Source organism: Mauremys mutica, chromosome 2 (assembly GCF_020497125.1).
Source record: "Mauremys mutica isolate MM-2020 ecotype Southern chromosome 2, ASM2049712v1, whole genome shotgun sequence".
Lineage (NCBI taxonomy): Eukaryota > Metazoa > Chordata > Testudines > Geoemydidae > Mauremys > Mauremys mutica.
In genome coordinates, this window is record NC_059073.1 from 78,505,701 (window position 1) to 78,533,553 (window position 27,853).

Here is a 27,853-nt window from a genome sequence, read left to right on the forward strand (position 1 = left end):
CATTTATTTCAAACAGTATGTCATGCCACAACACTAAGCCACACAGAAATTTGAATTTATGTATGTTTCTGGTGATTCCATTTCCCTCTGCCACTGTTCTCCCATGAACAGTTACTGTCATAGCATTATCCTCCATAATGGAAACTATGGCATAATCTATCTTCCCAATTTGGTGTTTGATAGGCTTTATCGCCTCCATTCGACTTTCCCATCGTGTGGCACTCAGTGGTTTCAATGTCAGAGAGGATGTTCCCAGATGTTGCTTCAAAATTTGCCATCGATGAGTTGATGCAGAGAAAAACATAGATGCTTTGAATTACATTAAAAAATTCTGCACCCTCACTAGAAGCTGATGCTGCATCACTGACCACCAAGTTCAATAAATGAGAACTGAATGGGACAAAAAAAGCTCAAGGGTTTAACTCTCAGATCCGTGTCTGCACTCCTCTGTTCTTTCCTCTCATGTTGGCACCATTATTGTAGCCCTGACCTCTCATGTCAGCTATCATAATTCCCATATCTTCCAGCTTTTTAAGAAGCACATTTGTCATACCAGCTCCTGTAGTATCATCAATGTCAATAAATTCTAGAAAATGCTCTCTGACAGTCAACACTGAAGGGACATTTTCACTAGGTTCTGTTGTTGTTACAAAACGCACCATTTAAGTCATTTGTTCCATATGGCTGATGTCAGGTGTGCAGTCCAGAATAACAAAGTAATATCTTGCTGACTTCAGATCTACCACAATCTTCAGTTTGACTTTTGTTGCCAGTAACTGTATGATCTCATTTTGAATTGTTTTTCCAAGGTAGTGGTGTGTGTACATTTCTTGGGTGGTGACTCTTCTTTGATGCTCCTGGAGTACAGCATCAAACTCAGCCATCAGCTCCACAATTTTAAGGAAGTTTCCATTGTTTGGCACATACAACTGATCTGAAGTGCCACGCAGTGCTAGGTTTTGGGTAGCAAGCATTCTCACAATGGCAATGAGCCTTTGCAGAACATTTTGCCAGTAAAGAGACTCTGTTGCAATCTTCTCTTGATGCTGATCATCTATGGTGACCTTTAACCTTAGTCTCATCTCAAGCTCTTTCCACCTATGGAATGCTCTCTGGTGATTTGTTGCCTTCTCATGGCATGCCAGATGTCTAGCCAGATTTTTCCAGTCCTTTGTTCCTGTAGAACCCAATGAAGCTGGAACATTAGACTGGAAGAGTTTGCAACAAAAAGTATACAGCATTCTGGGTTTTTGAGTACATAAGCCATGGCCTCTCCACTTTGTCACTATTGGGGATTTCACACCAGTAATATGTTGGATGGAAACTTCTATTTTCATTGTCTTTGGGGAACATGAAGTTTTTCACTTGCTGTGGCCCATGCAGTACAAGGAAGTCCCTCAGGCTACTGCTCAAGTGGGTCCACAGTCCTGGATCATCTAGACTTAAGGAACTAAACTCAGCAGCAGCTGTTTTTTGCGCCTCCACCACACTCTTCTCTGATCTACACTTTTCTTCAGGAATGTGCATGATTACATCCATTTGAGATAGAGATATGAATGCTGCAGTAGCTGCCAGGTCACCTGCACTCTGACGAACTGGAAGATCAGGCATCTTCTCACCACTCACCTCCTCACTGGGGCTGGAAGGCTCACTGTGAACATTTGTGTCTATGTATCTCAGGAGAGCTCCTTCCTGCTTAGATAGAAAAGCTTCCCTTGCTTTCTTTTTTCTTCTGAATGCTGCCCCAGAGGGGTGTTTTCTTCTTTCACTCATGACTGCTGTTCTATGCCAGCTATAGTGGCTCTCAACACTCAGTTGAAGGGGACAAATAAGCAGGCTGGTAGCAGGGCCTGAGTGAGGGACGATATCAGCATCTTAAGGGCCTAACTGGCTCCTACTTCTTCAATTGACTGCCTGTTCTCCTCAGGTGGGTTCAGGGAAGCAGCAGGAAACAGGAAGCTCCCTGAGAAGCTGGTGTTAATCAATTTAGGCTCCTGGGGGTGCTAGAGAGGTACATAAGAGGCTCCTCGTCCTCTCTCTCTCTCTCTCTCTCTCTCTCTCTCTCTCTCTCTCTCTCTGCAGCTCCTGCTGCTTTCTGTTATTTCCTCTCACCTTTTCTCCTGCCTGCCCGTTATGTCTCTTGTGCCCGCATTCCTCCAGCACAGCACTCCACCATCTCTGTGCATCTAGAGCAGAGAGACTACATATGCACTAGCAACAGACACAATTTTCTACACTCTGGGTCCTAGTGGCACCCCCTGCACACAGTCTGGCACCTGAGGCAGCCACCACAGTTTGCCTCATGGTAAGGCCAGCCCTGAATCTACCTGTGGAACTTGGCACCATTAGGTTAAAAAAATAATTAGATAAGTTCCTGGAGGAAAAGTCCATCTTGACTAAATGACCCCTATGCTCTGGGTGTCCTTAAGCCTCTGATTGCCAGATGCTGTGACTGGATGACAGGGGGTCACTTGATAACTGCCCCAGAGGGAATGAAAAGAACAGGCCAGTTATCAAGTGACCCCCTGTCATCCAGTCACAGCATCTGGCAATCAGAGGCTTAAGGACACCCAGAGCATAGGGGTCATTTAGTCAAGATGGACTTTTCCTCCAGGAACTTATCTAATTATTTTTTTAACCTAATGGTGCCAAGTTCCACAGGTAGATTCAGGGCTGGCCTTACCATGAGGCAAACTGTGGTGGCTGCCTCAGGTGCCAGACTGTGTGCAGGGGGTGCCACTAGGACCCAGAGTGTAGAAAATTGTGTCTGTTGCTGGTGCATATGTAGTCTCTCTGCTCTAGATGCACAGAGATGGTGGAGTGCTGTGGCATTGGCCACTGTTGGAAGACAGGATGCTGGGATAGATGGACCATTGGTCTGAGCCAGTATGGCCAGTCTTATGAGCTTACGCAGAGCTGTTCTTCAGGTCAGCAGTAGTCCAGCTTCCTGGCAATGTGCCGCAACCTTTACCTAAAGAGAGCAGGTAGTTCCTGAGTCATCAAGTTCTTGATTTCTGTTGTGACATTGCTAACAGGAGTGTGAAGTGTAACGATCCTTTGTGATGTGGAGACATTTCCATTAAGAACTGACTTAGACCATAAAGTCATTTCACACACAACAGCAATCAGATGGTAACAATTTTATTTTCTTACTGATGTCATTTGAATTTAAAAAGACAACCTAGACGTTAAAATACTCCATATCCCATTATTAATCTTCTAAAACACCTACTTCCCCACCTCTCAATGCATCTTTTATAGCGGCAAGCAAATCAGATACATGTATGTAAAGGAGAAGGTGATTTATCAAATCTTTTCTGGGGTGATAAAGTTTTATGGATCTGTCTGTCATCCCCATGAATTTTACGCTGCTGTCCAAACTACACCCTTTAGACTAGGGTTATTTAATCTACAGACATAGGAGAATTGACTGTAACAATCAAAGTTATGTAAGACAGAGTGAAAAGTGATCAGTTCTTGCCTTTTTTACCCCGTCCTATAACAACAAAACATGGGCACACAGGGAAACAAAAGGGTAGTAAGGATGGAACCAATTTGAAAAAGTACTCGTTGAAACTTGCTAGCCAAGAGGCTATACAGTCATATACTTTAGCTTCAGAGTGGTAGCCGTGTTAGTCTGGTTCTGTAAAAGCAGCAAAGAATCCTGTGGCACCTTATAGACTAACAGACGTTTTGCAGCATGAGCTGTCGTGGGTGAATACCCACTTCTTCGGATGCAAGTGCTACTTTAGCTGCATTTTTTAAAGTTTATGACTATTAATAACGTTTACTGATAAGCTAGTCAAGATGATAAGGGTAATGAAACTAACTGTGTAAACATATAAGGAAGGAATTTCTCCTTAAGCACGGCATTGTATAACTAGCAGTGAAGGCTAGATACATTACCAGACTAGATGGGCCAATGCTTTTGTCTGCTATGGCAAATTCACCTCTAACAGAGGTACAAAAAGGAACATAATGATGATTGGACGTCTAACATAGTGAATGCCAGTGAAAATGAGGTAGGATCTGAGTCTAAAATAGGGAAAGAACAACTCAAAAATTACTTAGACAAGTTAGATGTCTTCAAATCACCAGGGCCTGATGAAATACATCCTAGAATACTCAAGGAGCTGACTGAGGAGATATCTGAGCCATTAGCAATTATCTTTGAAAAGTCATGGAAGACAGGAGACATTCCAGAAGACAGGAAAAGGGCAAATATAGTGCTTATCTATAAAAAGGGAAATAAGGACAACCCTGGGAACTATAGACCAGTCAGCTTAACTTCTGTACCCGGAAAGATAATGGAGCAAATAATTAAACAATCAATTTGCAAACACCTAGAAGATAATAACGGGATAAATAACAGTCAGAATGGATTTTTCAAGAACAAATTTTGTCAAACCAACCTGATCGCTTTCTTTGACAGAGTAACAAGCCTTGTGGATAGGGGGGAAGCAGTAGATGTGGTATATCTTAATTTTAGTAAAGCTTTTGATACTGTCTTGCATGACTATCTCATAAACAAACTAGAGAAATACAACCTAGATGGAGCTACTATAAGGTGGGTGCATAACTGGTTGGAAAATCGTTCCCAGAGAGTAGTTATCAGTGGTTCACAGTCATGCTGGAAGGGCATAATGAGTGAGGTACTGCAGGGATCGGTTCTGGATCCTGTTCTGTTCAATATCTTCATCAATGATTTAAATAATGGCATAGAGAGCACACTTATAAAGTTTGAGGATGATACCAAGCTAGGAGGAGTTGCAAGTGCTTTGGAGAATAGGACTAAAATTCAAAATGATCTGGACAAACTGGAGAAATGGTCTGAAGGAAATAGGATGAAATTCAATAAGGACAAATGCAAAGTGCTCCATTTAGGAAGGAACAATTAGTTGCACACATACAAAATGGGAAATGACTGCCTACGAAGGAGTACTGTGGAAAGAGATCTGGGGGTCATAGTGGATCACAAGCTAAAGAGGAGTCTACAGTGTAACGCTGTTGCAAAAAAAGAAACCATAATTCTGGGATGTATTAGCAGGAGTATTGTAAGCAAGACATGAGAAATAATACTCTGCGCTGATTAGGCCTCAATTGGAGTATTGTGTCCAGTTCTGGGCACCACATTTCAGGAAAGATGTGGACAAATTGGAGAAAGTCCAGAAAAGAGCAACAAAAATGACTAAAAGTCTAGAAAACATGACCTATGAAGGAAGATTGAAAAAATTGGGTTTGTTTAGTCTGGAGAAGAGAGGACTGAGAGGGGACATGATAACAGTTTTCAAGTACATAAAAGGTTGTTACAAGGAGGAGGGAGAAAAATTGTTCTTAACCTCTGAGGATAGGACAAGAAGCAATGGGCTTAAATTGCAGCAAGGGCGGTTTAGGTTGGACATTAGGAAAAACTTCCTAACTGTCAGAGTAGTTAAGAACAGGAATAAATGACCAAGGGAGGTTGTGGAATCTCCATCATTGGAGATTTTTAAGAGCAGGTTGAACAAACACCTGTCAGGGTGGTCTAGATAATACTTAGTTCTGCCTTGAGTGCAAGGGACTAGACTAGATGACCTCTTGAGGTCCCTTCCAATTCTATGATTCTATGATAATGATGAGATTTATTAAACACCATTGGCTAAATCTTACAATTCTTAGGGCAGGTCTACACTAAGAATGGGGGTCGAACTAGGGTACGCAAATTCAGCTACGTGAATAGCGTAGCTGAATTCGAACTACCCTAGTTCGAACTACGTACCCGTCCAGACGCCGCGGAACCGAACTCCGCGGCTCCAAGGTCGACTCTGCTAACTCCAGCTGCCGAGGTGGAGTACCGGAGTTCGAACTAGCGCTTCCGGAGTTCGAACTATCGCGTCTAGATCAGACGCGATAGTTCGAACTCCGGAAAGTCGAACTCACCGCGGCGACCCGCGCGGTAAGTGTAGACTAGCCCTTACTGTTGAAGTCAGTGGGAGTTCAGAAGTCTAGGATTTAGCCCTATATGGTCTTTTTGATCTGGCTGCTAAAACACCTGGATTTATTAGCATGGAAAATTCATAGGTCTAGGACCATAGATTCATAGGTTAGGTTCAGCCTTTCAATGCCTAATGTTTAGATGTTCTGCCAGCTAGTGGAGTCCAAACCCCTGAGTTAGGTGTCCAGGCTCCCAGTCCCTATATAATGCATGAGGAGAGTCAGGTGCCAAGAATAGGATCCACCAAAGCCCAGCATTGTACTGAGTGGGGAGCCGCCTAAGCTAACAAGTAGAAAATGAAGAGGAGAGGAGTAGATGGCCTAAGCCCCACTCCTCAAAAGGAAGTAGACATCTAAAATAATACCTGTTCCACTTTGTATCAGTAGTCATTAGAACAGGGCCTGGAACTTGGATCTCACACATCCCAGGTGGGATGAGTAGTTCCAAGAGTCATTATCATTGTCTCTCTGGCCCAATGCCTTAAGTATTTCATACAAGGTGGAAGAGATTCAACAGAAGAAACTGAGAGACAGGCATCCCTGAATACTTTTTAGTGCAGTGGTTAGGGCAGTCACCTGTCAGGTGGGAGACCTGACTTCAGATTCCTGCTCCACATCAGACAGAGGTGGGATTTGAACCTGACTCTCCCCCCTCCTGGGTGCATGTGCTAACCATTGGGCTAAAAGTTACAAGGAGGTGGCACTACCACCACTAATAGCATTTCATGTGAAGCCCGATCTACTAGTCATGCTCTCAATATGCCTGCTGGAATGGGCCCCACAAGCAAGATAGATGGGGCAATGCCTAGTTTGAAGATCTTACTGGGGCATGGATGTGAGCTGGGTATGAGGACTGAGGTGGCTGTGGGCTTGTCCAGTGGCTGAAATTTAGGTAACTACAGGGTTAGGTGGCAGCTGAGTGGAGGTTTTGAGGCTCTATATTTTGGAGTTACATGCCTAAATCCCTTTGTGGTTCTAGCCCATAGCATTCAGATCACACTTGCACCTTGGTGGTTTACAATTAGTACACAGGTCTATAAAGTAAAATATTTATAGTGACAAATAGCCTGGGGCTGACTTTGTATCATTTTCCAGGCTCAGGTGGGAGTCAAAACAACCCTGCAACGTCACTATCCATATGTAATTCCCTTTATTATGGTTGGAAAAATTGCAGTCCTGAAGTCTAGGCTATGGCATTTCCACTATGGGGATTTTTTTTTATAAGGCAAATTTAGTATGAAAACATGAGAATAGAACTTCATATGCCCAAAGGCCAAACAAGAAAAAATGATTTGATCAAATAGCTTGATTTACCATGAAAGGTAAGGTATCATGTCTGTTAAGGATTCAGTTCTGTACTCAGTTGCATCGGTACAACTTCCATTGGGTCCTAGAGTGTTTGTTTGCAAACAATATAATAAGGGAAAACTTAATCTTTACCAAGTTCATACCAGGTTTTGGACTATTATAGTTTCCAATGTGTAAAGTCTGAGAATGACTAGGTTGAGATAAGGAATTATATTCAGTTCCCAGTTTTTGGAGAACATACTAATTAGTGCACATAAAAACTGGCCATATAGCCAAATGGAATGAGAATTTGTCACATTTTTGCTCTTACCCACTGCCCTTGAACACTGATATATAATTTTTTTCTCCTTCCCAAGGTTTGAAGTCGATACAGGTTTTTAGGCGATACCGTTCAAATGCTTTGAGGATAAGTCCTTTAGCATTCATTTCTGTAAGGGAAACAAATAGCATTGTTATAAATATAAAGCCAAATCCTGAGGTACTTGCTGAGCTTTTATAGACCTCACTCTGACAATCTGATATTAAAATCTTGGAGTTTTGACAGATTAAGGATTGAGCAAAAATTCAGTAAAGGCCTAAGAATCTAGACTGCTGGAAAATTGGATTCTACCTTTGTTTTGTTTAAACATAATACAATATGTTTCATGGGTGATTTTCATGTATACGATATAAGATGATGAGTACATAATGCTTGATCCTGACAGTTGCTGAGTGCTCTCAACTGCTACTGACTTCAGTGGAGTTTATAGGACCAAGGATTGACTAAAAACCTCAGATTCACCCAGAGCAAGTAAAGGGTTATAAACACCTCAGTGGCATTGTTCAGATCCTTGAATGCTAGCAATACATCTGGTTCATCTCCTATAGGAAACTTACTTGGCTTAAATTGGTTAATCTTTCCCTTCATCTATTCATATCCAAACTTTTGGTCACTCTGAACCGTGCAAATGGAAAGGTGAAATTCCCTAAATTAAAAAGATCCCCAGTAACTTTTTCTTTCTTTTTACTTAATGCAGTGTCATACCTTAGGCAGATCACTTTAAAAACAAACTTGTATTTAAAACTAGTTCAACTTTTCAACCAAAGCAGACACTATTATATTTATTTATTTATTTCAAAGGCAAATACAGTACCCAGGCTATCCTCAAGGACATATGGGATGGTGAGGGGCCACCGATAGTTGTCACCAATAATGGAGTTTCGTTCCTGTATTTGAGAAGAAAAATAAATGTAAAGAGTTCAGTAAGGGATGACATAGGAGTAGGTAGTAAAAAGAAAATTTAGTAGCTCTAACCTGCAAATAAAAAATATGTCTCTTATGAATCTGTGTGAGTAGTTGAGAAATAAGCCTAGGAGCACAAATGCTGAGGAAGCTGGCTCAGTGGTGTAGGCTTCAGGTTTGAAATACTAGATACCATAGGTACCGACTCTATGAGTGCTCGCACCCATGGAAAAAAATGGTGGGTACTGAGCACCCACTGGCAGCCCCCTTATCAGTGCCTCCTACTCCCCCCAGCACCTCCTGCTCATCGTCATCAGCTGTTCCACGGTGTACAAGTGGCGCTGTGAGGATGGAGGAGTGAGGTCGGGGTGTGCTCGAGCGATGGAGCAGAACGGGGCAAGGCAGGGGCGAGAAGAGGCAGGGTGGGGATGAGATCTTGGGGGTAGGGGTGGAGTGGGGGTGAGGCCTATTAGAACATTAGAAAGTCGGCAGCTATTCTAGAGACTTCCCAGGACCAGAGTTTCAAATCCCGGCAGGGTCAGCTAAATCCTAAATTCCTTGCTGTTTATGAGGGTCTATCTTTCAGTACATCATTATAATATAAAGTCCTATCTACTCTGCCTGAACATTAACAATCCCATGACTCTTTTCATAAGTGTAGGAATTTGTTCCAGTGGCCTTGACTAAAACTTTCCTTACTGTCACTGATGTACCATGTGCAGATTGATTTCCATCCTCCATCCCAGAAATAATTCAGTAGTGGCTAATAATCATCTGCTCCCATTGAATTAGATGGCAAAATTGCTATTGACTTCAAAGGAATTAGGCTAAAGTAGATTGTCAGGCATTCCCACTGGGATTCTTTGAGATATAATGCATTATATAATGCAGTGATTTTTTTTGAGGTGAATAGGGATACTAGAGGGATGTTCTAAGATGAGATGCTAATCAAGGATCTAAACTTGAATGAGGAGCCAACTCACATGAGGAGGAAAGGTATGCAGGGAAGAGTCTGAGGTTTCATATGCTGACAAATATTGTGCAGAATTGCAGATAAACTAAGGATATCTCAAGCACACCTGTCTGCATGTGATTAATGCCAGTACTCTTAAAACTACAAGTCTAAATCACAGTAAGGGAAATAAGAAGTTTATTACATTGATCTAATGGCTGAACTGATTTTTATTCTAGTTAATGCTTCTGTAAATGTACATGACTTGTTCATTATCTGTGACATTTTGTACAAATACATTCCCAAATTATTTCAATTTATTGTTACATAAACAACATTTATGGCTAGTTCAAGCTGGATGGGCTGAGCATGTTCAGATCAGCCGTGCTTTATATTACATAAGTCAATGACACATTTCTGGTTTTATATTTTATGTTTGAACTCACCCCATCAAGTTTGATGTCTCCCTCAAAAAGGTTCAGTCCTAAAGCTAAAAAGTAACAGTTGATTAACATTCAGACATTGTACTGATCTTTCACTGTTACAATGAAACTTTCAAAATATGAAAAAGAAAATTAAAAAATAACCTTCATTGATGTCCAAGATATCTTGATCACTTCCACCATCTACATCTACTTCTGAAAAACAAGAGACAAGTGAGATAGGACATTAGTCTTTGCTATTATCTTTACGAAGTGTGAAAATTAATGTAATAACAATAATAGTAATTATAAATCTGTCCCTGCTGTGTTTATGAGCAGCTGTTTTTGTTGGCTGCCTTCAGTGCACTCATATAGAACTCTAAACAGAACTCACCAAATGACTCTGGAGTAGGCTAGCGAGGGAGAAAAAAAGAGAAATATTATCAGAATACACAAAATGAAATCCTATGAACATTATTCTTTTAATAATATTGCAGATCCAGCTTGAGCTCAACTAACAGCATTTATTCCTGGCACTTTGAGTATGCTTTAATAGGCTACAGTCAGGTTGCACTAGGAACCATTTGGCTGTTTGTGTGTGTGCATGCACTCAGATGTTCCAGTACAGAGTATAGACTAGATAAGCCAAGAGATCCTTTCCAGCCCAATCTTCCCTGATTCTATAATGTCAATAGCCCTCCATTAAGTACTAAAGTTTTATGGCATTTATGTGCTACCATCTCATAAATCTACCTTTTAAAAAAAATGTTATTCCATAGTACAATGTCTAACAGATACACGTATACCATGGGAATGATACCAAAGAATTTTTACAGACTCCATGTACTTTTGAAAAATCCGATCTTGTAAACTCTTACACATGTAGCCCTCACTTATATGGGTAAAGACTACCCACACACAAGTAAGGGTTGGCAGGCTCCAACCCAGCTTGCATAGAATACATAGTTGTCATCCTGTTCATTTTCCTAGGCTTATTTAATTTTCTTTTACATGGAGGCTGATCCAACGTCCATTGAAGTCAGTAGGAGACTTTCTAGTGTCTTCAGTGGGCTTTAGATCAGGCTCTTAAGTGGCCAAATCAGAGCAGTTTCACTGAGAGGAGTAAATGAGTGCAAGGTGAGGATGAATGTAAGGAAATTTTAAAAAACAAAACAAAAAAAACCCTACTAATAAGAAATGTTTCATGTATTGGTTTAGAGGCCAGAGACTGGTAATGAAAGAATATAATTTGCAGCTAGACTGAATACACAGCGGAGCCAATTTATTTCCAAACAGCAAAAAAGTCTCATAATTCAATTAATGGTGATCTGGTTTGGAAGTAATTAATAATTACCTTGATAGTTAATCTGACTAAAATTAATCCCCCAAGAATGATTTAATTAATATTGTCAGTTTCATGATGGTTTATCCAAAAATTTAAATGTTTCTATAAACATAAATTTAAAAAAAAAGCTTTATCCAAAGTGCTGAATACCTTTAGTGCCATTAATGAAAGGTAAAACATTTCTGTGGTCGTTATGATTACAATCACAATGCCTCCAGGCTTCAAAATCCATCATGCAAACAACACATACATCACAAAGCTAATTTTTTTCCAGTCCCTGGACAAGATTTTCCAGCGGCATCAAAACTTTCATAAGTAGAAACATAAAACAATTTAATTGATTCCAACCTATATACTCCTGGGGAGTAAGAAAAAGCATGAGTGTGAGATTATTCAAATACCAAATTATTTCTAATTCCTCATGTAATTAAATTCAGCCCAGGTCAGTAGTGACTGAAAACTGTCACCAACTGATGGCTTCAATGTTGAAGAAGTTGGTGATTTCCTGCTCGATAGGGTTTAATCCTTACTCATGGCTATGGAATCCAACAAGTCCCAGTGAGATTACTTATTTTAGTGGGAATACTTGTGCGTGTCAAGATTACTCAGGGGAGTACCAGCTGCAGGATCCAGCTGCGGGTGTCCATAGCCTCAAAGCCAACACAATTTACCAGAATGCCAGCTCCTACTATTTTAGGAATAGCTACAATTTTGTACATTTATAACAAATTCACAATTAAGAATAACAGTGCCAGCTAACACTAATTAAGGGTGTGTCAAGGAGAAATCCGATTAGTCCACTGAATTACTATTTTAAAATCTAAACGGAAGACATTTCCTCTTTTCTGAATAATTTACCGTTTGTGGTTTATTCAGCCTAACTATGGGAAACACTTTGAGGCATGTGAATGATGTTATCTACATTAAAATGTAAGGTGGCCATATTCTGCCACCTTAACTCATATTAAGTGATACATTGCTCCATGAGGTGTCCCAGTGATACCGATATGAGAAAAGGTACCAGATCCTGGCAAAGTAATAACAGTGTAATCAAACTCCACTTCCATTCACACAGTGTTTGTCTGACCCACAGATTCAGACTATTGTGTGCTCCAAATTCTTGCAAATCACACTGGGTCTTATTCACAGAAGTGGGAAAATACTGCATTTCTCTGTAAAAACATAAGGCAGTATACAATTTCAAAGTTGCTATTGTTGTACGTTGTCATAAAATAGCTCACCACAGGTTGGGGAAGCTGCTAGTACAGCCAAAGAAAAACGTGTCCAGCTTGACTAAGAGGGCATTCACTTCATTGACATATTTATTATATTAAACAAAATACTTGATATGACTATCTGTATTCCAAATAGTAGAATAGATGTTAGCACTTACCCTTGTCCCAGTGCTAGACTATGTATGCAGCCAAAATTGCTATAGAAAAATCAGTGGTAGTTCTGCCTGAGTAAGGAGTGTAGGATCAGGCCCTCTAGATATAGAGCTGGACTGATTATAAGTAGCAGCAATAAGAAATCTACTCAGAAAACAAAATGTTCTGTGTTCCTCCTTGATGTTCTTAACAATTGGAGAGAAACCGTCATTTGCAGGAACTATATGCATCAGTTTTTCTTTTTTTTCACAAGCTTGTCATGACATATATTACACTTCAAAATGTAAAGATTGTCTTTGTTTTCTTACCAGACCACAGCCAACCTGAAGAAGACACCAAATCAGGAGCAAAGGCATAGACAACATACCCATCTTGCTTTACTCTGCGAAAGGTTATGGACTCAATTTCAGAGCAACTTTCTAATTAACGACGTAAATTTAATACTTCAGAACCTTTGTCCTGGTATCTGTAGCTAGTTGCTTTGTATCTTTATCTTAAATTGTCCAATGAGTAAAGTCTATTTCTTTTATCAGATTTATTACCACCATACAGATAATTAATGCGTATTTTACAAGTAACTTTTCCTTATGAAAAATAAGAGTAATAATACTTAGCATTTCATTTTGGAAACTAATCACAAGACTCCTGTGAGGCAGAGAAATTATTATTAATATACCTATTTTACAGAAAGGGAAACTGAGAGAGAAAGTTTGTGACTTTCCTAAGGCCATATAGGAGGACTTGTCAGAGCCAATACTCGAATCTGAGACCATGCTTCTCTATATAATGCCTTTCTCTAACTTGAAGTACTGCATTTGTCAGTAAGTTGGATCATGGTATCCTGCTGGATCATTTACAAGTTTTCTCAGATTGAATTTATTCATTTTGTCATTACCATTTTGTTATCCTTGGTCACAGTTCTACTTCTGTCTAGATTTTGTTTAGTATCTTGCAAGCCTCAGTTAAGCCTTCTACTATTTTGCATATAGAGTGGTCACCATTTACCAACACAAATGATTACCACAAATGTTCCTTATACTTAGAATAAAAGGTACCTACATTTGGTAAAATTAGGTAACCATGAGTTTAATGTGCTGCATCTGATCAAGATTCCTCAACAATGTAATGATTACAATTTTTCTGTATTAGACATTAGCTTTATATATCTACTGTCCCAATTTTGGATAGTGGGATCTCAAAGCTGAACAAACTTGAATTAATAAAATGTCCCATAAATTTGAGTATCAGCACTGCTGAAGAAGAACTGGCTGACGGTAGATAATGGGGACAATGGAATATTTTCTAGCTGTTCAGGTACATGATGCTTTTCTCGTATCTTTGGGAATAATTATGGAGGTGGGCAGAATCTTTGGGAATAATTATGGAGTTAGTCTCTATTGTTTCATATGTGGGTACCAAATTGACAGTCCTGAGGATTGTCATTCTCTATCTACAAATAGTGATCTTGTCGGGTGTCACCTAGTCAATGCTCTTTGGAAGCTGTGAGGTTACTATGTTGTCTCTCTCTGGAATCTTCTGAGGGTTTTTTATGTGGATTTAGCACATTGCAATCCTTTTTGTAGGTTGTCTGGTTGGAATTATACTCTGATTATAATAAAATCTAAGTGCTTTGTTGAGATATGTGACGGGGCAAGGCCAGACGGCTATAGGAAAATAGTGAGGAACAGGTATGTTAGCCCCAGGCTAAACAAATCCCTGGTACCATGGTAACCAAATGGCAGTTACTCCAGGTTAATCAAGACACCTGAGGCCAATCAAGATCCTTCTAGAAAGCAGTGGAGATAGCTAGGTTGATTGGCTTCAGGTGTCCCAATCAAGGGCAGGGCCGGATTAACCTTTTGTGGGCCCGGTGCCAAACATATTTGTGGGCCCCCATGGAGACAATGGAGCATGGCGCAGGGAGGTCAGTCCCCAGAGTGAGGGGCCAGCCAGAGGAAATGGGGCATGGCAGGGCAGGGGCAGCCCTGCTCCGTTCAACGTGAGGGCACTATTTACAAACCAGCAGGTGCCAAATGCACAGTGGCCTGACCAGCCCTGTGCTGCCAGCATGCCCCTTCCCCTCTGGGGCAGGCCCATGCCACACCACACAGCACCCCCTGCCCGACACCCCCCGACTGCCTATGGCCAGAAGCCCCCTGGACCCACTATTCCCAGCGCCCCCCCCCAGAGCCACCCACAAATGCACAGCGCCCTGCACCACACCGCCCCTGCCCACAGCCGCACCACAACTGCCCAGCACCCCGCACTCCTTAGTGCCCCAAAACACACAGATCTTCCCTGCCCCTTCACAGCCCAGCACCCCCCACACTTCCCACAGACCCACTCCCCCACACCCTGCCTCCCAGCCACTCTCACCAGCCCTTCTGGGAGGCGACTGTGTCTGCCAGGCTGAGCCGGCAGCGCAGCCAGGGCTGGTCCCAGGGCCGGGAATCACTCGGCCCCTTGGGAGTGGTGCAATCAGCCAGGCCAGGGACTGCCCCAGAGTGGCTCCCTCAAGACGCACTTGCCTGGAGAGACCCAGCCAAGCCCTCTGCACTGTCTCCGCCCCATACCTAGCTGAGACTGGCCAGGCTTCTGCACCAGTCCAAGACGGCTCAGCTCCGGGGAGACAGGTGGGGCCCCACACGTGGTGGGAAGCAGAGACTGCCCAGAGCCAGAGGTGCACTGCGATCCAGCCAGGGGCCTGAGAGGAGCAGGGGGTGGTGCCAGGGGGTGGAGAGGAGCCCTTGGCCAGCCAGGAGGCAGGCCAAGAGGAGCAAGTGGGGGGGGCGAGCCAGCGGGGTCTCGGGGCACAGTGCAAGTGGAGCAGGCTGGGGCCCCTTCTCAGCATGGGCCCAGCTCCATGGAGCCACTGGAGCCATTGTAAACCTGGCACTGGGAACTAGTTAAAAGCCTCCCAGTTAGTCAGTGAGGCGCGCATTTCAGGAGCTGTAGGAGAAACTGGGCAGTATAAACCCTATCAGGCACAAGGAAGGAGGGCCTGAGGGAAGGGTGAAGTAGATATTGAGGAAGTGGGGGCTGCTGTGGGGAAGTGGCCCAGGGAATTGTACTCATCCTGTTTCAAAAGGCCAGCTACCAATAGCTGCTACTATTAGGGTCCTGGGACTCAGGGCTAGCTTTAGGCCAATTCCCCACGATTCCCTGGAATTGGGCACCGTGCCTTAGGCGCCTTTTTAATTTTTAATTTTTTTTTACATACCCAGGGGCAGTCCGGGTCTTTGGTGGTACTTCGGCAGTGGGGGGTCCTTCACTCACTCCAGGTCTTCGGCGGCATTTTGGCGGTGTGGGGTCCAGAACGAGTGAAGGACCCCTCGCCGCCAAAGTGCCGCTGAAGACCCGGACCACTGCCAGGTATTCGAATTGGGCCCCGCAGTTCCTAAAGCTGGCCCTGCCTGGACTGGAGCCTGGAGTGGAGGGTGGGCCTGGGCTCCACCCTCACCCCTTCTCCCCCACTCTCCCTGATTAATCACAGAAGTTGTATAAGGGCCCTACCATCAATCAAACCCTAACCCCGCCCCTAACCACGCCCCTTGATCCCTATAGTCCCTCCCACCTGTCACCGGAAGTCCCGCCCTATGGGGGTATTACTTCCGGGGTCAAGATGGCCACATGACCGGAAGTGAGGTGGGTCATGTGACCCCTCTAAGAACTCCTCCCACCCCCCTCTACCAATCAGGAGGGGTTTTGTCCCGGAAGGACCACCCCGAGAAGAGATTTGCCCAATCAGGGTGACTTCCGGGGCGGGTGACCGGAAGCAAAGTGGGTCATGTGACCCCTCTAAGAACTCCTCCCCCCCACCAATCAGGAGGGGTTTCCTCCCGAAAGGACCACCCCGAGAAGAGATTTGACCAATCAAGGTGACTTCCGGGGCGGGTGACCGGAAGCAAAGTGGGTCATGTGACCCCTCTAAGAACTCCTTCCACCACCCTCTACCAATCAGGAGGGGTTTTGTCCCGGAAGGACCACCCCGAGAGGAGATTTTGCCCAATGAGGGTGACTTCTGGGTTGGGGTGAGCGGTCCGGAAGTGGGTCGTGTGACCCCTCTAAGAACTCCTCCCACCACCCTCTACCAATCAGGAGGCGTTTTGTCCCAACAGGACCACCCCGAGAGGAGATTTTGACCAATTGGGGTGACCCCTCTAAGAGCTCCTCCCAAGGCCCTCCGCCAATCCGAGTGCAGCACCATTACCCCATAAGTCCCAGCGCCGGACAGAGGAGGCCATTTCTTACCAAGCACACATGTTTTAGAAAAGCGTGGAAAGGCTGCCGAGAGGAAACATGGACTCCTTCACCACCCCCGTCAGAACTTCGGACTTTGTTTTAGCCCCGAGGGTCTTTGACCGTCCACGGAAAAGATGTTACATCAGCGACAGTTCTGAGGAGGAGGGTGTGACTTTGGGGAGCCCTTTGGCCCAGCCGTTGTTGGATACGCTGGAACCCGACCCCAAAACCCTCGTGAGACACCCCGAGGAGCCTGATGGTCTCTCTTTGTCCACCCCCTCAGATTGCCACTTGGGAGAGTCACCGGTGGACAAGGCAAACGGAAAAGAAGGCACTCAGGTAAATGAATGATTAAGAAATGGCGGCGGCGGTGGGGGGGGTAACGAGGCTAGGAACCGGGGTTTGTGTAAAAATTAAAGAAAACCAACCAAGCAGCTGGAGTACTTACACTGTTTCTTCTTTTTTTTTTTCTGAAAATCTCTCAACAGCTCGACGATGCCTTTCTAGAGGACCCAGAGCCCCTGGACAGCGTTGCACCAAGCAGCGAAGATGAACCGGGCCCACCATGTTTTTGCTCAACACCAATACAAATTGTTGAAGAGGGCTCCGAGGATGATGGGTTTGAGGAATTTAGGAGGAGGCTTGGCATAGAACTATCCGAGCCAGTGCCACGTTGTGAGCGTAAAAAAGTTATGCGGACTATTGTACGCGTTGCTGTTTATGCTGTTCTTAAACACTGCCTTAGGGAAAAGCTTTTTGAAGATTGTGAGGGTTGTGCTATAGATGCGCCAGCCCAACGGCACCATGACTGTGTGACTTGGACTTCAGTGGATATAAACTGCAAGCTCTGGGCCCTGTGTGCTGAGCTGTGTTTGGAAAGCTTATTAAACACTGTTATTGCCATAGGTTATGCTATGCAATGTCTGTACCTAACCCAAGAACATTTAGCACAAGGGGTGACTTTGATAAATGCTGTGCAATTCAGTGAAGACCCTGACCGTGTTTTAAAGAAAATGACCAAGCCGGAAGATGCCTGCTTACAACGTTATATTGATCGTCTAGTTCGCACAAAAAGTTACAGAACCCTGCTTAAGAAAAAGGCTATTTGTAAGAAATCTAAAAGGCTTAAGTTAGAGAATGGTGAGGGGGCAAACATGCGATATAAAACTTGGTAGCTGTAAATTTAAAAAAAAAAAAGGTTTTTGTGATTATTGTGTTTTGTTAGAAGGCCTTTTGCCCTTAAGTTTTAATGAAGCATCTTGGTTTGTTTTGAAGGAGTTATGTCTTTTTAAAATAAAATAGTTTGTGAGAATTAGCTTTTGTGTTTTTGTGCTTGTGTGTGTGTGTGTGTGTGTGTGTGAAATGCATGTTGTGGGAGGGGGGGAAATATCCTTAAAAAAAAATGTGCTTACAATAAAAAACAGAGCCAGGACTATTGTAGTAAATCCATTATGCACAGTGAAAACCAGCTTTATAAAACACCAAAAAAAACCCAGCTTTATAAAACACCCCCAAACCATTGTTGCAGCTTTTCAAAAACCCACATGCATTTAAAAGCCACATGTTCTGGTTTGAGTAATGGTTTGGTAAACCCAGGGTTGTAAGTTCAATCCTTGAGGTGGTCACTTTGTGATCTGGGGTAAAAATGAATATTTGGTCCTGCTAGTAAAAAGGCAGGTCTTATGAGATAAGTATATCTCCATATTAACTGTATTATCTCATAAGACCTGCCTTTTACCCAACAATGGTTTGGGGGTGTTTTATAAAGCTGGTTTTTTTTTGCAAAGCATAGGATTGTTTAAACTACAGAGGTTTTTACTGTGCATAATGTGGGTTGTTTGAGGGAACAGAACATGTGGCTTTTAAATGCATGTGGGTTTTTGAAAAGCTGCAACAATGGTTTGGGGGTGTTTTATAAAGCTGTTTTTTTTTTGGTGTTTTATAAAGCTGGTTTTTACTGTGCATAATGGATTTACTAGTTCAGACATGTTTGAGTATAATACAGTTAATATGGAGATATACTTATCTCATAAGACCTGCCTTTTTACTAGCAGGACCAAATATTCATTTTTACCCCAGATCACAAAGTGACCACCTCGAGGATTGAACTTACAACCCTGGGTTTACCAAACCATTACTCAAACCACTGAGCTATTCAGGCTCTGTTAAAATGAATGGATTTAAGCATACACAACCCTCACCCCGACAGCTCAGCTCGCAAAAGGGTGTGTTGCAGTTTCTATTCTTTCAGACCTGTGGTGATTAAATTAACCTTTTAGCAACTATTTGAAAAACAATGGTGATGAGAGGGTATGTTTTTAAAAATGGGGGTTGAGGGACCAGAACATGTGGCTTTTAAATGCATGTGGGTTTTTGAAAAGCTGCAACAATGGTTTGGGGGGTGTTTTAAAAAAGCTGGGGTTTTTTTTTGCAAAGCATAGGTGTTTCAAACTACAGGGTGGGGTTTTACTGTGCATAATGGATTTTAAAAGCAGTTTTGGTTTTTATTTTGCAAAATAAGATGTATTTAAAAACCTGTGCTTTGTTGTAGGGCCTGAAATGGATTATTTTGTGGTAAAGCTATGACTTTTTTTTTTTTTAATAGAAAAACACCCTACTGAATGAAATATATAATTTTTAAGTTTACAAGATGGTTTTATGTGTTTGCTCCACAGTACAGTCAAAACATGAGAAATCCTTAGACCAGAGGGAAAACAAGCTCAAAACAAAAAGGAAGGAGACGGGTGAAAAGGAAAATTCACCAGCATCAGTGACTGATGGATGCATGAAGCCCAGTAAATATACTTTGCTTATTGGTTTAGTTGTTCTATGAGCTTTTGTATTTTAAGTAAATACATAGGTATGGGTGAGAGAGAGTAGATGGTAAAGTTCAGTTTTTGTAAAATGTTATGTTTTTTTTTCTTCCTCATAGGTATGAGCAATCTTTCTGAAAATGCTGTTGTCAGCGCTACAAGGACAAGGACACCTCCCCCAGAACCACTAAAGAACCAGGAATCTGCTTTGAGACCTTTAACAACGCAAAACAGCCCAGACCTCATATACGTGAAACCCAAGGACAAAACAAAAGACTCTGGTAAAAAACCACCACACAAACACAACTCCAGTTCCTCAACGGTCACCGCCACACCAAGCCCTGAGGAAACTGTGAGCGAAAATGCCCACGTTCACAACCCCAGAGCATGCACTCTAGGGGTTCTGAAGGTGCGCAGACCTGGAGCATGTAGTGTATGGGCTCCATATAAAAAACCATGGACTAGAAGCTTCTGCAATGCCGAGGTGTTGCAACCACACAAACACGATTCCAGTTCCTCAGCGGCCACCGCCACACCAAGCCCTGAGAAAACTGTGAGTGAAAATGCCCACGTTCACAAACCCAGAGCATGCGCTCTAGGGGTTGTGAATAAAACACCGAGCACTGACAAAACATTCTCCCAAAACCATAAGCTCGCCGCAGCTCCCTCTAGTTCTAGTGTTTGGGAAGAGTTTGATGCTTCCATCAGAAAAGTGATGGATGCTGTATCCTCGGGGAGTCTAAAAGAACGGCCTTCTAGAAAGACTTGGGAAAAATATGATTCTTTGTTCAGAGCAATGTTAAAAGACAGGAGGGCTGAAAAGGGTGTCTCTAAGCAGGCATGACTAGTCGTGGAAAGGGGCCTGGGTAAAAGGGGCACCCGCCAGGGTTCACATCAGCTCATGTGTAAACAAAAGGGGGGACAGCGCTTGGGGGATAAACAGATGGCTGCCAAAAAGTTCCAGGCCAGGGTGGTTGTAAAACTTTTAAAAAGGGCGAAAGAGTTCATGAGGAAAAAAAAACAAAAAGAGATGCCTCCTACTGGAGGCTCTCAGACTGGCTTCTCTGAAAATGGGGAGATGGAATCAGACTCTGGTTTAGTAAATTCCCCAGAGGGCTCTCTAGATGGGCCCCGTTCTTCTCCCAATGACCCTCAAATAGCATCTGATGTAGAAGATGTCGCTAACGATCCTGTAGAGGAACCCCCAAGTAACCCCGAAAATGCAGAGGTGTATATGGAAAGAGTGAGAAGTTGGCAACGTGAATTACTTAGATTCGGGGGGTCGGTATATTGTGAGGAATTTCGTTTTGTCAACCTTGAGCAAATACATTCAGCTCAGCAGGTTGTTGAAGCCATACACTGGGGAATACAGTTGGTCCTCGATGACATTAATGGTAGGGTAGGCCCTGATGATTACGTTCAGTTACGTTTAGAGAGCCGTAATTTAGCTAACGCTTTGTTTTCAGTCAGAAGAACTAGGGATGAGCTATCTGCTGAGGATTTCTTAAATCAGACCTCAAAGCTGCTACAGAGCAATAGAGAGTTGCATCTCGATGGGACATTGCGCCTTGTTGTGACAGTTGTAAAAAAACAGAGGTGGGGGTTCTCGTAGAGTTTTAAATTCTATTCTTAGTAGTCAAATTATTCATTAAAAAAAGACAGTGTTTGGTAGACCTGACTTACGCCGGTACCAATCTGTGTTTTGCGGGTGGCCTTTTGGCCGTCATGTCCGATCGTAAACCTACGGACGCGAAATTGTTAGCGGAGGCGAGAAAGTTGCATGAGCAACTGGGGTGGTCAGATCAAAAAAAGGTTCTGTTGAGTGATGTAGCAAAGTTTGAACAGCATTTAGGAGTGAACATACAGGTGGTGCTGTATACGGAAAAAGGTGGCTGGGGCTTTTTCAAAACAGGAGGCCTAGCGTACCCCAAGACTTATTTCATCCTGTTGCACGATGAGCATTACTATGGAGTTCTGGATGTGAAAAAGTTGTTCGGAGCGAAAAATTATTGTGAGTTTTGCCACACGGTGTACAGCCACGACCACTCTTGCAGGTATCGTTGCCGCCTCTGCTTGAGTGTAACGTGCTCAGACAGCGTGGGCGTGCAGCTGCAGTGTCCTAGCTGTAGACTGTATTGTCGATCCAAAGAGTGTTTAGACAGACATGTCGACTGTGCGTCAAAAAAACAAGTTGAATGCCTGTCTAAAACTTTGTGTGATAAGTGTCAGTCTTACGTGAACAAGCGGCATAAGTGTAAAGGGAGACGATGTAAGCAGTGTCAGGGTTCGATCGTTGGTGATGTAGACAGTCACTTTTGCTTTATGGATAGCCTTAGAAATACTTTTCTGAGGATTCAGGCTATCTTTTATGATTTCGAATGCATGCAGGAGACTGGGGTGCACACTCCCAATTACATTTTTGCTACGTCCTTAAAGCCCGAAAAATCCTGGGAATTTAAGGGCGATGAGTGTCTATCTTTGTTTGTTAAGACCTTTATCGGCAAAGAGTTTCGGGACTACACGTTCCTAGCGCACAATTCCAAAGGTTATGATGCATACTTCATCGTTAGGCAGTTACTGAAGGAAAAGATGTGCATAGAACTGATCACTCAGGGTAGTAAACTAATGTGCGTGGAAGTGAAGGCCCTGGGGATTCGTTTTATAGACTCTTTAAACTTCTTGCCCATGAAGCTTAGCAAGCTACCGCAGGCAATGGGGTTTGAAGGGTGCAAAGGGTATTTTCCCCATTTTTTTAACACTTTAGAAAATCAAAATTATGTGGGGCCTATGCCCGGTGTGGCACACTATGGTGTAGAAAGCATGATGCCCGGAGAAAAAGCAGAGTTTCTCGACTGGTATCAGGACCACAGTTCTGAGGTGTTTGACTTGCAGAAAGAGCTCGCGTATTACTGTCAGCAGGATGTCAAAATTTTGAGACAGGCTTGTATCCTATACAGAGGAGAGATTATGAAAATGACGGAGAAGGGAGATGTAGTAGAGAGAGAACCTGGTAAATTCACCGAGATAAAACTGTGCATAGATCCATTCCAGTACATAACACTGGCATCCGTTTGCATGGCTATGTACAGGTTTATGTTTTTGGAGCCTAACACGGTAGCTCTTCTCCCTCCAGACAACTATCACAGGCAGAAAAAGAGATATTCGACCCCATCTATTCAGTGGCTGTTGTATACCTCTCACAAAGAAAATATACAGATACGGCATGCTTTACAGGGTGGGGAACTACAGGTAGGCCCCTACTTTTTAGACGGTTATGCCGATGTTGATGGGGTACGCACAGCCTTTGAGTTTAATGGATGTTTTTTCCACGGCTGTGTCCCCTGTTATTGTGAAAAAGCACAAAATCCTATGATGGGGACATCTTTTGGGTTTCTTTATTACAAGACGCAGCTCAAGGCTGACTATCTGAAACGATTTGGTTTTGTAGTGAGGACTCTTTGGGAGCACGAGTGGGAGGTAATGAAAGAAACAGACAGGGAGTTGGCAGACTTTTTAAACCGAGCCCAGTTACCCCAACCTCTTGTGCCTAGGGATGCTCTTTTTGGGGGGAGGACAAACGCTATCAGTCTGTATTACAAGCCTAACCCCGGGGAAGAAATCCACTATTATGATTTTACCAGCCTGTAGCCTTTTGTAAACAAAACCAAAGAATACCCTATCGGACACCCCGATATAGTTTATGACAAATTTGGACCCCTGGCAAATTATTTTGGAATCGCAAAAGTTAAAGTGTACCCCCCACGAGGCCTCTTTTTCCCATTGTTACCTGTCAGAGTGGGTGGCAAGCTTATGTTCCCGCTATGCCAAACCTGTGCTGAAACCGAGCAGCGGGAGACATGCACCCATACTGACGAGGAGCGGGCCATCCTGGGGACTTGGTGCACGGTGGAATTGAACGCGGCCATAGCGAAGGGGTACGTGGTGGCTAAAATCTATGAAATCTGGCATTTTAATGAAAAATCTGATAAACTCTTTTCAGAGTACATAAAATTACACCTCCGCCAGAAACAAGAGGCTTCAGGGTATCCCAGCTGGTGCACAAACGAGGAAAAACAAAATAAGTACATTAGTGATTTCTACCAGAAAGAAGGCGTGCATTTACGCCAACACGAAATCAGATCAAACCCTGCTAAACGCCAAATCGCTAAACTGTTTTTAAATTCTCTGTGGGGTAAATTCGGCCAAAGAACCAACCTACCCAACACCAGCATCGTGAGAGACCCTGATGAACTCTTGCAGTACCTATTTTCCCCCAATTACGAGGTTTCATCCTGCGAGTTTATCGATGATGAAACAGCGTGCGTGTCTTGGAAGCATGCAAAAGAACGGTACATGATCTCTGGCAATACCAATGTTTTCATAGCCTGTTTCACCACCGCTTATGCCCGCTTAGAATTATACAGCCTCCTAGACGGTTTGCAAGAGCGGTGCCTGTACCACGACACGGACTCGGTGATATTTGTGAAAAGGGAGGGTGTCTGGAATCCCCCTCTGGGGGATTATTTAGGGGACCTCACAAGCGAGATTCCACCAGATCAACACATCACCGAGTTTGTGTCGGCAGGTCCAAAAACATACGGGTATAAGCTGTCTGGAGGAAAGGCCTGTATGAAAGTCAAAGGTATTACCCTAAACGTAGCATCACAGAAACCTGAGCATTATGTATATAGTTCAGAACGTATTTTGTCAGGGAAAAAAGAGTCGCACGATTAACCTAAACACAAAGTACATGGTTCTGTTCAAAAACCCCAGGGATAAATTACAAATCACCACGCTCGCTCGGCAAATGTACCCCGGCAAAGCTCAATTCTTTCTAGAAGCTTTTGAGGATGCTACCAAAAGACCTTATGGCTACCTGGTGGTGGATTTAAATGCTTCCACACCAGAAGCTTATAGACTAAGAACCGGTCTTTTCCCTCCAGACTGGCCGGTGGTTTATACTTTAAAAAAAACAACAGCTGGGTATAAAAAGAGATGACTTATCGGCAGGCCCCTTTTTAACAGCTGGGGCTGCTGACTGAAAACATGTCTAGCTGCGTGAAGAGAAACCTGGGCCTTTTAAAATTACTTAGCAAATCGTCCCCGCAGCAAAGGAGGGCTATACTGTGTTCAGCCTCTGACGATCTAGTAGCGGCCATTTCAGAAATAGCGCTCAATACCTTAAAAGGAAACGTACCTTTGACACAGAATCAAGTGCGTGTGTTGAAAAAGAAACGCACGCTTATAAAAACTTTGTGTAATAAGAGCGTTTCACTTAAAAGAAAAAAGCATCTGGTAAAGCAGTCTGGGGGGTTTATCGGGCCTCTGTTAAGTTTTGCTATCCCTCTGATAACAGGGCTTTTAACTAATCGATAATGGAGTATGCAGAAAAAATGTACCTGGTGCCCAGCCACCAGTTGGAGCAATTAAGGGCTCCCCCTCCGGCAGAGGAAAATATCAGAACAACAGCGACTCGCTTACTGGACGCTGAAATGAAGTCTGTTCTTCAAAGAACTGACCTGGCCGAATACGAAAAGGCTAAACTTTACAGCGCCGTGCTTCAAAGGTACCTAACGTACGTGAAGCAAAGCGATGCGGATAAAGGGAAAATAAGTCTGTTTCTACCGGAACAGGAACAAAGCGTAACTGCCAAACCCCCAGAAACACCAAAGAACTCAGACTCTGTTGCTCAGGAGGTGCTGGATAATGTGAATAAGCGTTTTAAAAAAAATGCAATAGTATTGCTAAATAAACTGGGCCAGGATAAAAATCTCTCTTCATGGGACGATAAAGGGTCTTTTGTGTACAAAGGCTCTGTGGTTAATGGTTCTAACATGCTTGACTTAGTCAGGGCCGTCACCCAAACGCGCTCTGTACCTAGCAAACGTGTACCTAAAGGATGGGATGTGTTTATGAATGCCATGGCGGAACTGAACGTACCCTCTTCCGTCATGGGCAATGCGGCCAACAGAGACCTTTTGGAACGCCTCAAGGCCTCGACCGCTGACACCGGGGCGGATCAAGAATCCGTGACCCCTTTTTTGCCCTATAAAAAAAAAATTGGCTAAAAGAGCCCAGTGGCTCAGTGTGTAATGTTTTTTTTTCACATTCTAAAATTTTTAAAACTTGTAATGTTTTGCTTTAAATAAAACATTTCTATACTTTTTAAAAAAAAAATCTGTGTAATTTTTCTCAATTGGTCATTTAAAAAACAAAAAAACCCCACCAAACATCAATTTCTTTAAACCCCTCACTTGGGGTGTTTTATTGGGTAACACGGCTATAAAAATCATTACAAGATACACACGTCTGGGCTTGTTGAAACATGTTTTGAGCAAGGCTAGGCATGCCCAAGAATTTAAATTTACTCTTTACAAAATTCATTACCATCCGGTCATTTTGCACTAAGTCATTAGAATACAATTTTAAAAGCCGTTCAAAAGATAAACCCTTGCTACGATGATGTAAGAAAAACACGCAGTGATAGCCACAGGCGACGGAGCGGGGGTCTGTTAATTGTCTATTGTGAAACACCAGGTCTGTGGCATTTTTTGTTTAAAAATTTCATAATGCTTTTAGGAAACAACACGCTGTTCGGGGGTTGCCCATATGAGTCAAAAAACTCTCCACGGTTACGCTTCGCCAGATACAGGGCGAGCCAGTGTTCACCCGGTTGGTTGTGCGGATGCGTGTTCACCACCAAACCTAGGGGTCTTTGAGACAGCTTGCCTCCAGGGAGCCAATCACAAGGGAACACATCTAAGAAATTCTTTTTCGTGTAAGGATCCGTTGATAAGACATGTGAGAGCTGCACGGTGTCCATGTTCACATGTAGTCAAACAGAACGTTTCTTCTCTGATTTATCTCTATGACATTGTCAAAAACCCCATACACGATCATATTAACGGTGACTGTCAAAGCCTTTCCAAAATGTATTTCTGCTCTCAGGTTCCCAGTTTTAATTAGGGAATAATGATCTGCACATTCCTGGTCGGGAGACAGGTCAAAGGCAAACAAGGTGTAACCCTGTGCAAACTCCTCCCGGTCAATTAACAAAGAACGATCTTTCATGTGTTTACCAGCTGTCTGTACCAGATTCATGTATTCTCTCACGCAGCGTCCTGCCTCGAAGTCCGGTTGCAGAGGCTTGGTCGGTACCTGTTCACCATCCACATACAAGGCCACAAAATTTATATCGTAATGTTTAAAATGAAAGGGATTTTTAGTGTAACTTCCGCTAAAGGCATCATTATCCACAAACCCTAGGACGAGCATTTTGGGTAACTGTCCCAAAAACAGGTTCTCCTGGTTACTGACCCTGCTGCCCGCAGGGATGCTAAACACTTTCATTCCCACACAGTCCACGGGGTATTTAGCATTAGAGGCAAGCAGGGCCTCCACGTGCCCCAGACGGACACCCGGGGCCACCCGTACTTTCTTCACAAAAAGGGACGCTGATACAATGCGCAGTTTAAAGCCTTCAGCCGCACTGCCCATTAAACAGAAAGCGTCTTTACTGCGCGTCAGTTTAATTTTCACATCCACACCGTTTAACAAAAGTTTTTCTTGAAAAAACAGGTCACTGTGTAGATGGCCCAGCAGCTCTACCGCTCTGCTTTCAGCCGTCAGCTTTGCACGCCTCACAAACCCTAGATTCCTTCCATCCAACTCTGTTTTTTCATGTTGTCCAGCAGTGTCTTTGTAAAACAGACCAGCAGAAAATTGCGTGGCGAGGGTGTCATCGCTGTAATTGAGCACTGATTCTATAAAGGCCCTGTAAGGATAACAATTGTTGCTTTGGCTTACAAGGTGGTCTCCCAGCGTAACATCCAACTGGCTGAAAATAGAGGCCACAGGGTAATTCACCAGGCCCACTTCGGCGTCCGCGGCAAGTTCAGTTCCGTCTCCTTTTACAATCTTGCAACACAGGTAAAGCAGCGTGTTGTTTAAATCCATATAATTTATGCCATTCCCTGCTATAAAAAAGTCAATGGGGGCAGACTCCATAACGGCCAATAGAGGTGGCACCTCAATGTAAATGCTTTTTTCGATGCTGGTCTGCGTAGGGGCTATTTGAAACAAGTCTAGTTCGGATTTGGCGCACTCTTCAGACCCGCAGTGAACAAAAGCCATATCGATTAAAATATGTCTCTTTTAGCAGACAGCGCGCGTCTCCTCTTTTGCCCAG

General features: G+C 43.4%; 2 protein-coding genes across 3 annotated transcripts in view; both read right to left on the reverse strand.

Annotated features, from left to right (window-relative positions):
* MEP1B (meprin A subunit beta) overlaps positions 1-16,208 on the reverse strand; it is a 39,038-nt gene extending 22,830 nt beyond the window's left edge. The window contains exons 1-6 of one of the 2 annotated variants that reach the window (XM_045006536.1): positions 16,185-16,208; positions 10,272-10,290; positions 10,043-10,093; positions 9,902-9,945; positions 8,415-8,487; positions 7,592-7,709 (exon numbers count right to left, since the gene is read on the reverse strand). In XM_045006536.1, coding sequence (XP_044862471.1) covers positions 7,592-7,707 — 116 coding nt within the window. In that variant the 5' untranslated portion in view covers positions 7,708-7,709; positions 8,415-8,487; positions 9,902-9,945; ... (1 more) ...; positions 10,272-10,290; positions 16,185-16,208. Of the gene's footprint in view, positions 1-7,591; positions 7,710-8,414; positions 8,488-9,901; positions 9,946-10,042; positions 10,094-10,271; positions 10,291-12,918; positions 13,031-16,184 lie in introns of those variants that run through there. The other variant, XM_045006535.1, reaches the window with a different exon arrangement.
* Positions 16,209-26,490: 10,282 nt separating this feature from the next.
* Positions 26,491-27,798, reverse strand: LOC123363184 (uncharacterized protein F54H12.2-like). Its single transcript, XM_045004069.1, has one exon. It carries the CDS (start codon positions 27,796-27,798, stop codon positions 26,491-26,493), a length of 1,308 nt encoding a protein of 435 aa, XP_044860004.1.
* Positions 27,799-27,853: the final 55 nt, after the last annotated feature.